Source organism: Halichoerus grypus, chromosome 2 (assembly GCF_964656455.1).
Source record: "Halichoerus grypus chromosome 2, mHalGry1.hap1.1, whole genome shotgun sequence".
NCBI lineage: Eukaryota > Metazoa > Chordata > Mammalia > Carnivora > Phocidae > Halichoerus > Halichoerus grypus.
In genome coordinates this window covers 52,732,840-52,746,685 of record NC_135713.1, presented here as the reverse complement: position 1 = coordinate 52,746,685, position 13,846 = coordinate 52,732,840, and the positions used below count along the sequence as shown (strand labels likewise).

At 38.1% G+C, this 13,846-nt stretch overlaps 1 protein-coding gene across 1 annotated transcript in view; it reads right to left on the bottom strand.

Annotated features, from left to right (window-relative positions):
• Positions 1-8,799: 8,799 nt before the first annotated feature.
• The window catches only part of HMMR (hyaluronan mediated motility receptor), a 30,831-nt gene continuing 25,784 nt past the window's right edge, over positions 8,800-13,846 (bottom strand). Inside the window, exons 14-15 of the mRNA XM_036103230.2 lie at positions 10,426-10,588; positions 8,800-9,731 (exon numbers count right to left, since the gene is read on the bottom strand). Coding sequence (XP_035959123.2) covers positions 9,712-9,731; positions 10,426-10,588 — 183 coding nt within the window. The 3' untranslated portion in view covers positions 8,800-9,711. The remainder of the gene's footprint in view (positions 9,732-10,425; positions 10,589-13,846) is intronic.

Below are 13,846 nucleotides of genomic sequence, written 5' to 3'. Positions count from 1 at the left end.
TCAGCATTCATTTTCTAAGAATAAGGTCATTCTCTCATATGACAACAATACCATTGTCACACTTAGGAAGATTCACAATTCCATAATATCATCTACATTTAAATTTCTCTAATTGTACCAAGAATATATTTTACAGCTTTAAAAAAAAAAAAATCCATATATCACCAAGGTTCCCACATTTTGTTTACTCTTTTCATCTCCTTTTTTAAAGGAGCGGTTTTAAATTCACAGGAGGAGAGCCTGGGTGCCTCAGTTGTTAAGCATCTGCCTTTGGCTCAGGTCATGGTTCCAGGGTCCTGGGATCGAGCCCTGCATCAGGCTCCCTGCTCAGCGGGAAGCCTGCTTCTCCCTCTCCCACTCCCCCTGCTTATGTTCCCTCTCTCGCTGTGTCTCTCTCTGTCAAATAAATAAAATCTTAAAAAAAATAATAAAATAAATTCACAGCAATATGGATCCTCATATTGCCCTCCTGTCATCCCCCGCCCCTCACACTTGCACAACCTCCTTAGCAACAACCCCACAAGAGTGATACGTTTGTTACAGTGATGAACTTACATTGACACATTGTAATCAACAAAAGTCCACAGTTTACATTAGTAAACTCTTGGTGTTGTACATTCTGTGGGCTTGGACAAATGTATAATGACATATATCTATCTTTGTAGTGCCATACAGAGCATTTTCACTGTCCTAAAAATCCTCTGTGCTCCGCCTGTTCATCCCTTTCCGTCCCCTGCCAGCTCCTGGCAACCATTGATCTTTTTGTCTCCGAGGTTTTGCCTTTTCCAGAACGTCATACAGTTAGAATCCACAGTATACAGCCTTTTCAGATCGACTCTTTTCACTTAGTAATATGCATTTATTTCCCTCATGCATTTTCATGGCTTAATAGCTCATTCTTTTTGGCACTGATTAATATTCCATTGTCTGGATGTACCACAATTTATACATTCACCTACTCAAGGACATATTGGCTGTTTCCAAGTTTTGGCAATTATGAATAAAGCCGCCATAAACATTTGTGTGCAGGTTTTTATGTTAACATTCATATTTTTTCCCCTATCACATTAGCTTTTTGAAGAGACATTACCAGTTACCTGATGATTTTCTTCAGGGATTCATATAATATTATACTAAGCCTTGTATTTTCTGTAAAGTGATTTTTTTTTTGAGACTTGATTAGATTGATAGGGCTGTGTACACATGTTGTATCATATTAGGAGGCACCTGACAAAAGGTCATCCTAATATTCATGGTGTTTTACCATTTGGTATGGTGGTCCTTCCTTCCCTCCCCCTTCCTTCCTTCCTGCCTCCCCCCGCCTTCCTTCTTTCCTTCCTTCCTCTCCCTCCCTTCCTTTTTTCTTCTCCCTCCCTTCCTACTTTCCTTCCTTCCTTTTTAGTAATCCCTACACCCAATGTGGGGCTCGAATCATGACCCCATGATCGAGGGTCGCATGCTCCACCAACTGAGCCAGCCAAGTGCCCCTGGTGGCACATTGTTTTACCCCTTGCAATTAATAAGTAATTTTCAGGATCCTACTTTGGAACCTGTGAGTATCCTCTAACCTAACAACTTTCACCTAATTGCCTCCACTGATGTTTCTCATCTAAATCAGTGATTATATTGGGAGGGGGCAAAGTCCATAAGACTTAGTGAGGTCATCTAGGGAGAGAGTGAGTGTAGTTAGAGAGTCCAGGTTCAACTCCTTACTCCAATAATAACAAGCCAGGTATAGGATGGTGCAGCAAAGGAGTGAGAAAAGCAACAGTTAGGTGAAAGGAAAACCAAGTACATGGCTTCAGCTCTCTGGAAAAGAGAGCATTCCAAGAAAGAGCAAGTTCTATTAGCATGAGAAGAAACTAGATAAGTGCCCATTGGATTTGGTAAGATAGAATTCACTGGAGAAATTGGCAGGAGATTTGCAGAGGACTGGGGACAGAAATCAGACTACAGTGGGTTAAGAATGAGAAAGACAAGGGAGAAAGAGCTATACTATGTACCTTTTTCAGAGGTGGCTTTATTTACTTCTTAAGATTTTGTTTATTTGAGAGAGAGAGAGAGAGAGCCCACCAGTGGGGGGAGGGGCTGAGGGGCAGAGGGATAAGATTCCCCACTGAGGAGGGAGTCCCACTTGGGGCTCCATCCCAGGACCCTGAGATCATGACCTGAGCCGAAGTCAGACACTTAACTACTGAGCCAGGCACCCCTCAGAGGTGGCTTTAAATATCTCTAGCTTGGGCTTGTCAATAAATACTGTTTTTCACAAATTTTACACTTATTTCTCTTCCTTTGGTCATTTCTCTCAATGTAAGTTTTAAAATACAGTGTAGTGAGATAAGATTTTGAAATATTAATCTTTGTATTTTTTAATTTCTTATAGCACCCTCTTAATTTTCTCCTACTCACTTTGCAGCATCTACAGAGCCAGGAGGAGAATTAAGATAGTTCAAATGAAAACACAGAAAACCAGCAAATATTTGTCCTGCTGTTGTTATTCTCTTGAATTTGAAGCTAATGAGGATTATGAAGTGGATGGGGGTGACAGAGGATCAGTCCTTTCTCCCTGATTCAGGGAGAAGAGATAAAACATTATCATGACTGAGATGGGAAGAGAGGGTATTGGAGCCACCCTCTCTATAGTAATGGTCTCCAGAAAATCAGTTGACAAAATTTGACTTGTGATTAAGGCTCAGGTGACTCCTAATTTGAAGGAATGTTAGACTTGGGGTCTCAATGAAAACTTTTGTAAGGAGAGGGAATGTCTCCATATCTTTGGGCTCTGGGTTCTTCTATTTTACTTTCCCACTACTTTTGGGGCCCCCACCCTATTTCCAGGAGATATTCCCATAGAAGTCATGAATAGCAACAAGAATAGAGGATCTGGAGTGAGGGTTTCCAGGGATGGTGAGGAAGGAGGCAGGGCATCCTAAACTGTGGACAATGCTCTCTTGTCAGTAGTGTGAACATGGACAAGTATTCAAGGTTAAGGGCTAACGTGGATATACAGGGCCTGAGTTGAACTAGACATGGCCCTCAGTTCCCAAGCCCAGGCTTCCTATCACTTGGGTTTTTACCTGTTAGCCTCAGCACACACAGGCCAGGTCCCACATGTTCCCTGGAGGCAGCATGCCAAAGACCTTGAAGCAAAAGCTTGAAGTGTTAATAAAAAGTCCAAAGTTCAGCTCTTTTCTTTCTTTCTTTTTTTTTTTTTTAAGGTTTTTTATTTTTTTATTTATTTGACAGAGAGAAAGACAGCCAGAGAGGGAACACAAGCAGGGGGAGTGGGAGAGGGAGAAGCAGGCTTCCCGCTGAGCAGGGAGCCCAACATGGGGCTCGATCCCAGGACCCTGGGATCATGACCTGAGCCGAAGGCAGACGCTTAACGACTGAGCCACCCAGGCACCCCTCAGCTCTTTTCCTTCTAAAGAGACCTCATCCACACCTTCAGTACACACTAGCCTGGCACTCCCTCAGAAATGTAGTCCGTTCATTTCACAGCTGATTTCTGAAAGGTCTGAACTTTCTCCCCTAGATAGCCTCCTCCTTTGGGGAGAACTGGGACTGATGATGATGATGATAATGACGACTTCTGGCAACACTATGGAAAACTAACATCACTGGCCACTCACTCATGTAGTCCTTGATGTAATCCATTGCTGCTCATTTATTATCCTCTGTACCTCCATCCTCATATTATTAAAGCTGTGCTACTTTTTCTTCAGCACAATTAAGTCAGTTTGTAACTTTATGTAAGGGTGACTGTCTTTCTTGCTAGACCGAAAGCTCTGTGAAGATAGGAGCCATCTTCATACATTTTTTTGCCTCTAGCATGGTAGTTATTTAAGAAATCTTGGTAGTTTTAAACGACTCTCAATGGCAGATCTCACCGATCCATAAGGATCAGAGTTACCATCCATATATACACCGTTCCCAGATGTGTATCTATTGTTCAGAGCCTTCTCCCGAGGACCTATATATGCAAGGCTCGACCTGACATCTCCACTCCACCTCAAACTCAGTATGTCCCAAACTGAATGTGTCTACTTCCCTTGGCAAATGGGCTCTTTCACCCAAGTTCTTTATCTCAGGGAATAGCAAGGTCATTCATCCATTGTTTAAGCCAGAAAGCCTTCAACTCTCCCTTAGGCTATGGGCCATCTTCTCTTTTTACCTGGATTATTATCTTTTTTTTTTTCTTCTAAAGCAACTAGACAGTGTCTAATGCAGACTAGGTACTATATTGGATAAATGATCTGACTTCTGGTTTATTTCCATAGAATTAATTTTTCACTCAGCAGTCAATGTGACATTCAGAAACATCTGATGCTGATCCATTGCCCTTTAATGGCTCACTATTGTCACAGGTTAAAGATCACATTTTGTATTAATGCAATTTGCTCATTATTATTCACACAATCAGATCTACTTATTCTTGCAGTTCAACTTCTTGCCACTTTTCTCCTGGTGATACTAAATGTTGTTTATTAAATGGGGCAAACTCTCTTACCTTCCCATTTGATAATACATTTCCACTGAATCCTCATCCCTGATCCTCATCTGACTCACTCCTACCCATTTCTTCAGGTCCTAGCTTAGTACTCACCTCCTCACCTGACCTGAAAGGGGTTGGAAACTCCTGCTAGATCACAAAGTACTTTGCAAACCAAGATCTTAGTTAACTACTTAGCTAATCAAGGACCTACATCACCTTTTGCTTTCAAACAATTTTGTAGGAGACCTTCTTACCTGGGGGCTCAGTCAGTTAAGTGTCCCAACTCTTGATTTCGGCTCATGTCATGATCTCGGGGTCGTGAGATTGAGCCCTGAGTGGGCCTCCATGCTCAGTGGGGAGTCTGCTTGAGATTTTCTCCCTCTGCCCCTCCCCCTGCGCTCTCTCTCTCTCTCAAATAAATAAAATCTTAAAAAAAAAAAAAAGAAAATATTATCTGCAATAGGAGGAAAATTGAGATCACCTCAATTACTTAAGGCCTAGATCAGAAGCCTAGTTTAGGAGCTGAGTATCTGTAAATCTTCATTAGGCCTTAACTATAAACACTTTCCAATATGTGGCTTTTCAAGACTAGAAGTTTCTCAGACGCTACTCTGAGGTAGTGTTAGCAAAACGCTGGGAATACATTTTAAAACTGTTCCAAATATCTACTATGGTATTTTATTTAATGAGATAAAGATATTTATATCATACTTGAAGGATTATAATGCTGGGGCTGGACGGGGTTAGGAGAGGACAAAAAATAAAGTTTGGGAGTCAACCTTCTCAGTCTGAAACCATCACAAAGATTCCTCCTAACAATCTGTTCCATTTTCTTCATAATCTCAAAAAGGAAGAAATCATTAGCTTCAAATTGTTTATATTTTTAGAAAATGCAATTTTAACAGGGGCATATAAGGATTTTCTTCCATTAATGACTAAAAAATTTTTTGAAACCCTCCTCACAAAACTCAAAATTTTTTAAAAAGTACAAGAATGCAACCTAATTTCTTTTAAAACAAATATTAACAAAAAGTAATACACACAAAAATAAACAAGTCTTCATAAATAAAGCCATTTTAAACTGGTAGTCCAAAGAATAATCTCAACATTAAAACTTTAGTTTGGGAATAAACTATTTGTCTTAAGAGCTTTATTGAGGTATAAGTGACACATAAAAAACTATATATTAAAGATATACAATTTGACGTTTTGACATATATATATACACACACCCATAAAACCATCACCATAGTTAAGGCAGTAAATATATTCATCACAAAAATAATACCTCTTATTCCTAATATTGGTAGTTTTTTCCTAATCAGTCTAGAGGTTTATCAATTTTATTGATCTCAATAAACTTTCATTGACTTTTCTCTATTATTTTTCTGTTTTCTAGTTTTTTGATTTCTGCTCTGATCTTTAGTATTCCTTTTCCTCTATTTAGTTTGGGTTTAAGTTGCTCTTCTGTTTCTCATTCCTAAGTTAAAAGCTGAGGGCATTGATTTGAGACCTTTCTTCTTTTGAAATATAGGCACTCAGTGAGATAATTTTGCTCTAAATCTGTTTTAGAAGCATTCCATACATTTTGATACATTGTGTCTTCATTTTGATTCTCTTTGAAATAGTTTCTAATTTCCCTTTTGATTTTTTTCATTGACCCATGGCTTATTTAGAAGTGCATTATTTAATCTCCCAACTATCTATGGGTTTTCCAGAGATCTGTTATTTCTAAATTAATTCCATTGTGGAAGAGAATATAGCAGGTATGATTTGAATCCATTTACATTGAGAACTGGTTTTGTGGCCCAGGATATAGTCAATATTGGTAAATTTTGTATGTTTACATAAAAAGAATGTATATTCTACTGTTGTTGGGTAGTTTTTTTATAAATGTCAATCTAATCAAGTCGGTTCAGAGTATTGTCCAAATCTTCAATATCCTTTCAGATTTTCTATATATTTGTTCTACCACTTATTGAGAGAGGCTCTTTTTTTTCCAACACAGGGCTTGAACTCATGACCCTGAGATCAAGACCTGAGCTGAGATCAAGAGTCAGACACTTAACCAACTGAGCCACCCAGGTGCCCCAGAGGGAGGCTATTGATATCTCTAACTATAATGACAGATTTTTCTATTTCTCCCTGAAAATCTATCAATTTTTGATATATGTATTTTGAAACTATTAGTGGGTGCTTTGTTTAGATTTTGTCCTCCTAATGCTCTGACTCATTTATCATTATGACATGAACTTCTTTATATTCCTGGTTATATTCTTTGCTCTGAAATCTGTTTTATTTGTTCTTAATATAGACACTCTAGTTTTTTGTTTTCAATTGGTTTACATTATCCTTTTTTTTTTTTAAATTTGTGGTAAGGCCATTTAACAGATTTACTCTTTTAATAAATTTTGAGTGCAAGATATAGTGTTTTTAACTATAGGCATGGTATTGTAGAGCAGATCTTGAGAACTTACTCATTTTGCATGACTGGATTAAATAGTCTCCATTTCCCCCTCCACTCAACCTCTGGCAGCCGCCATTCTACTCTCTGCTTCTATGATTTTAACAATTTTAGATAACTCATGTAAGTAGAATCACATGTAGTATTTATCTTTCTGTGATTGACTTATTTTACTTAGCGTAATATCCTCAGGGTTCACCCACGTTGTTGCATATGGCAGGATTTCCTTCTTTTTTTAAGGCCAAATAATATTCCACTGTATTTTCTTTATTCATTCATCTGTCATTGGACATTTAAGCTGTTTCCACATCTTGGCAATTGTGAATAATGCTGCAATAAATATGGAAATGCAAGTATCTCTTTGTGATTTTCATTTCAATTCTTTTGGATAAATACTCAGGAGTGGGATTCCTGAATCATATGGTAATTCTATTTTAAATTTTTTGAGGAACCTCTATACCATTTTCCATAGTGGCTGCACTATTTTACATTCTCACCAACAATGTACAAGGGTTCCAATTCTTCCATACCCTTGCCAACACTTTTCTCTCTTTTTTTTGATAATGCCATCCTAACAGGTGTGAAGTGATATATCTGTGTGATTTTGATGTGTAATTCCCTGATGACTAGTCCCTCTGAGCATCATTTCCTATACCTGTTTGACATTTGTATGTCTTCTTTGGGGAAGTATCTATTCAAATTCTTTGCCCATTTTACATCAGGTTATTATTATTATTATTTTTTTTTTTGCTACTGAGCTGTAGTTCCTTATACTTCTTGGAAATTAACCCCTTTGATATATAGTTTGCAATTATTTTCTTGAATTCTTTTCACTCTGTTGTTAGTTTGTTATGCAGAAAAAAAAAAAAAAAGTCTCACTCGTCCAGTTTTGCTTTTGTTGACTTTTGGGATCATAACCAAGAAATCATTATCAAGACCAATGTCATGAAGCTTTCCTATTATATTTTCTTCTAGTTGTTTTACAGTTTAAGGTCTTTGAGATGATTTTTTTTTGTACCATTCACTGTTTTGCATTTAGATATCCAGTTTTCCAAACACTATTTGTTGAAGACACTATCTGATGCTGACTTATATTTTTGGCACTCTCAACTAGTTTCTGGATTGCTCACAAAGGGAATTTGTCTCTGTATTACCGCTGACTTGGTCGGTATGTTTATGGGGTGGGGGAGGAGGGTCCAAGGCTTCTATTCTGCCATCTTGCTGATGTCATGTCTCAGCATGGTATATCTTAAAAGATATATGGGGCACCTGGGTGGCTCGTCGGTTAAGCGTCTGCCTTCAGCTCAGGTCATGATCCCAGGGTGCTAGGATCGAGCCCCATGTTGGTCTCCCTGCTCAGCAGGGTGTCTGCTTCTCCCTCTCCCTTTGCCTCTGCTCTCTCTCTTGCTTACTCTCTCAAATAAATAAATAAAATCTTAAAAACAAAACAAAACACTGTATTACTTTTCACCTATTTTTGTCTTTATATCTGAAGTGCATTTTTTTCTAATTTCTACATTTCTTCTGAACTTGTGGCTTATAATAGCATACCAACCTTATAAATCAGTTATTTTAGGGCGCCTGGGTGGCTCAGTCGTTAAGCGTCTGCCTTCAGCTCAGGTCATGATCCCAGAGGCCTGGGATCGAGTCCCACATCGGGCTCCCTGCTCAGCAGGAAGCCTGCTTCTCGCTCTCCCACTCCCCCTGCTTGTGTTCCTGCTCTCGCTATCTCTCTGTCAAATAAATAAATAAAATCTTTAAAAAAAATAAAAAATAAAAAAATAAAATAAATCAGTTATTTTAGATGAAGAATCACCACTTTCTAAATAATATACTACCATGTGTGATTCTGGGGACAGGTAGGGAGGGGAGAGCAGAAACAAGAAATACACCTTAAGTAGAACCATTAATGTAATTTCATATAATACAAGTTGAATAACGGGGTAAATGATTTAATGTGTGGTTTTATTTCATATTACACAAATATTAATCAAGCAGCCAGTAGTCAGATGCCAAGCACTCTAAGACAAATTCTCTTGAAGATAGTTTCTCAGATTTTTAGTGTATCTAAGACTTGACTGCACAGTTTGTAAAAAAAATGCAGATTTTCAGGCTAAACTCTAGATTTTAATTTAGTAGGATTGAGATGGAGTCTAGGAATCTGCAAATTACTGACCAACTCAGTGACCCTGACAGGAGACAAAGAGATCACTATGGAGTTAGGCATACCCTTATTTCTTATTTGAACTGGATAAATGGATGATGGGTACAACAGAATGAACATTATTAGACAATCCAGGTAGAGGCAAGAACAAGCCAAGGTGTTTTAGCCTAGCTTAAGAGTTTCAGATTAGAAAAGGCCTCTGGTATCAAACTAAAAAACCTATAGATTAGAATCTTGAAACTGTCTAAGGTTTCAGAGTAGGGGAATAATAATCTGAAAAATTTTTAAAGGAATGTTGATTGGATGGGATGAGTTGTAAGTTGGAAAGCCAGTGAGAAGGTGTATAATGAGGTGACAAGGAGGAGGTACAGATAACAGAAAATAAAATGTCAGAAGTCATACTGGTAAAAAATATTGAACTTCCCTTCACATACCTAAGAATAGGAAGTTAATATTAAATACATTAAAAATATTCATTACAAACATAATAATAACAGCAACAATAATAATAAAAATAGTAAGAATGAAATAATCTTTAACAGGTCTTTCAGATGTTTACTTGCATCATTCTTGAAACTCCATAGGAGCTCAACAGCAGTTTGTATTGCCTGGAAGAAATATTAAAAAGAGGTATTAGTCTTCTAAACTAATCCATCAGTCATTATAAATTAAAAACAGGCATTTCCTATCTTCTATAAGGCAGGTGAAGCAATGTCTGCATTCTGTAGCATAATTATATATATATATATAAAATTTTTTTTAGTTTTATTTATTTAAGTAATCTCTATACCCAATGTGGGGCTCAAACTCATGACCCCGAGATCAAGAGTAGCATGCTCCTCCAACTGAGCCAGACAGGTGTCCCACATAATTATATTTCTTCATTCACTATTTCAACCAATTTTGATTTATTGTCAAAGATGAAAAGATTCATAGTCAAAAAAGAAAACTTTACTTGTCCACAACTACAAATTTGACATTTAGGTTAAACATTTAAGGGTATGAGAAAGGGAACAATTCTGGGGGTAGGGTGGGGTTTGGGTGGGCAGGTAGGAGCAAAAATGTCAGACAAGGCTTCAAGGAACATGGGACCTGAACCGGGCTTGAAGGTGGGATCTAGACATGTGGAAAATAGAGAGTATGGAAGGAGGAAAAGGCATTTTACACAAAAATCTTAGTATGGATTTTGTACATCAGAAATTGTCAACAAATGCTCACGGTTTGTAAAAATGGATAACTTGCAACATGCTGTGAAACCAAATCCAAAGGAAGATGTCACTTATGCATTTATTCCTTTCTTACCTTCTTTCAACGGAGTTTTGAGAGCAAAATTTTCTTTGCTTTCATGAAGAAAAGCCTTTGAAGGATCAAAGTGTTTGATACCAAGAACTTTATTCAATTCCTCCTGTAGTTTTGTCTCATTTTGTTTTCTTTTAGCAAGCTGAGAGCGGAGTTTTGACACCTCCTATGTAAGAAAAATATAGACAATAAACAAGAATTAAAGTTCATGTTGGTGAACTGTGTTATCCATGTTACTGACAAATTCCAAAGTTGCTCATCTACCAAACCAAAAGGCAAAAATCACTACTAGATACAGGATTTAAGACTACAAATTAAAAATGACTCTGAAGGGCTGTGACAGAGGAGATAATGAGACATTTAAATCTTCTTGCCACTCTACAGTGGCAAACATACAAAGCTGTTTCTGATAAAAGTTCATCTCCAAATGAAATGCAGAGGCCAACCTCTGGCATGACAGCCTCAGAAGCTCCACTAACCTGCTTCCCAGGGAAATTAAAAATTATAAAAAAGGCAACCATTTAAAGCCTGTAAAAATGGTCCTAAGGCAAAATGGCCAATGAAGAAATCTCTATTCAAGCAAATCTAGAAAAATACAGTAAAAAAAGTTAAGGGTCTGTGGTATTTAAACCAACCCTGCTCCTTAGTGAGGTAAAAACTCTACACCAGACAGCTGCAGTGAAGAATATGGGGCCCTCTCTTCCTCCAGCACCCACTCGGAGGCTTTTCCTGCCAGAAGCTGGACATCAGCATTTCTCTTCTCACCCCCAGCTACCTGTTGCTGAGGCCATGTCCCAAGTAAATGTGGCTGAGAGGTGAAAGATCCTTTCTTCCGTAGAACAAAGGGCTCTACCTTAGGAACTGTGTGCTGAAAATGCTGAGACCCTGATCACCTTTGCCCTGGCTCATAAAGTGATGATTCCATGCCAGGGAGAGAACCTCAGGCTGTTCCCCTTTTCCCTCTCCCCCAAGTCCACCAAGCACTCAGTTCCTAGGCCAGATGTGTCGCTCAGAGAAAAGCTGGTCATCTTCTCCAACTTCAGCTCCAAAACCCTGTCTCAGAGATTTTATCTGGAGGGGAGAAGTGGGCTCTAAAACACATAGCTCCTAATTTCTTGCCAGAGGGGCTGATTTCATTTGGAACAGAATGCTGATTTCACTTGGAACAGAAGTGAGAGAAGTTCAAGCTGGAAGAACAGTAGAGCTGGTGGTGTAAGGGAACTGGGAGGTGATTCAAAATATAGGCTAAATAGTAGGTTTAAAACTGGTGAATAAGACAGCTGGGAGGAACCCTTCTGGAGTCAGAACATAATCATTGACCTCAGACACAATTCCAATGGAAGAGCCAGAATTTACTTGGGTTAGTTTGTAGAGCAATTATGCTCCAGGGCACTGCTGAAAATAACAGAGCAATAAGCAACTAGTTATCTAGCAACTAGCAGTTTAACAAGTGATCAGGGAAACAGAGGAAGACAGCCTTACCAAAATCAGTGTCATGCCAGGGTGACTGTGGGCATATTCTAAACTGAATCTCCCTGAGTAGCAACATCAGAGGCACAACACTACTGGGAGTGGAGAGAAGGAATAGAATTCACTAGCACAATCCAGCCAATTACTAAACAAATGGACAAGAAAATAACAACGAGGGACGCCTGGGTGGCTCAGTCGGTTAAGCGTCTGCCTTCGGCTCAGGTCATGATCCCAGGGTCCTGGGATCGAGTCCTGCATCGGGCTCCCTGCTCTGCAGGGGGCCTGCCTCTCCCTCTCCCACTCCCCCTGCTTGGCATTCCCTCTCTCGCTGTGTCTCTCTCCGTCAAATAAATAAATAAAGTCTTAAAAAAAAAAAAAAAAAGATTAAAAAAAAAAAAAAAAGAAAAGAAAATAACAACGGACCTGGAAGGAGAGGGCTATAACCAGAAGTGCTATAATATGTAATCTAAAATATCCACTATCTGACAAAAATGTACAAAGACACAGGAAAGCATAACCTATACATTGGAAAAAAGCAGGGAACAAAAACTGCCTGCAAGAGTAACCAGATATTGGACTTATCCAAAAAAGATTTTAAAGTAGCCATTATAAATATATTCATAGGGTGGCGCCTGGGTGGCTCAGTTGTTAAGTGTCTGCCTTTGGCTCAGGTAATGATCACAGGGTCCTGGGATCGAGCCCCGCATCGGGCTCCCTGCTCCGTGGGAAGCCTGCTTCTCCCTCTGCTGCTCCCCCTGCCTGTGTTCCCTCTCTCCCTGCCTCTCTCTCTGTCAAATAAATAAATAAAATCTTTAAAAAAAAAAAAAATATATATATATATTCATAGAACCAAAGGAACCCCCCCAAAAAAGGTGAGAATACTCTAATTACTAGAATCAGAAATGAAAGAAGGGATATGATGACTGACCTTACCAAAATTATAAGGATTATAAAAAAAGTACTATGAACAGTTATATATCCATAAATCAGATAACATAAATGAGATAGACAAATTTCTAGAAAGACACAAACTACTGAAACTGCCTCAAAAAGAAAGTCAATATGAATAGACTCCTAAGACATGAAAAGATTGAATAGTCATCAAAATCTACCCACAAAGAAAAGCTGAGGTCCGGATAGCTTCACTACTGAATTCTATTGCACATTCAATGAAGAATTAAACCAATTATTCATAAACTATTTCAAAAAGTAAAAAAAAAAATCTTTCCCAACTAATTTTATGAGGTCAGCATTACCTGGATACCAAAACCAGACAAAGATAGTACATAAAACCTATAGACCAGTATCTGTTGGGAATATGGATGAAAAAAATCCTTAGCAAAAATTAGCAAAGTGAATCCAGCAACTTTATAAAAAGGGAATTATACACCATGACCAAGTGAAATTTATCAGAAATCCAAGGTTAATTTAATATCCAAAAATCAATTAATTTAAGAAATCATATCAATAGAAAGTCATGTGATTATGTTATAGACACAGAGAAGGCATTTAACAAAATTTAACACACTTTCATGATAAAGACCCTAAAAAAACTAGTAATAGAAGGAAACTTTCTCAATTTGATAAAGAGTATCTATGACAGACCCACAGCTAATAGCATACTTAATGGTGAAAGTGTGAATGCTTTCCCCCAAATCAGGACCAAAACAAGGATGTTCACTCATATCACTTCTATTCAACATTGTCTGGAGGTTCTACCCAGGGAACTTAGGCAAGAAAAAGTAATCAAATGCATTGTTAGAAGAGAAGTAAAACTATCTCTATTTACAAATGATCTTCTATACAGAAAATCCTAAGGAAGCCACTAAAAAACTATTACAACAAATAAATGAGTTCAGCAAGATTGGAGAATACTAGACCAGTATACAAAAATCAATTTTATTTCTATACACTTGCAATGAACTACCCAAAAATGAAATTAAGAAAACAACTT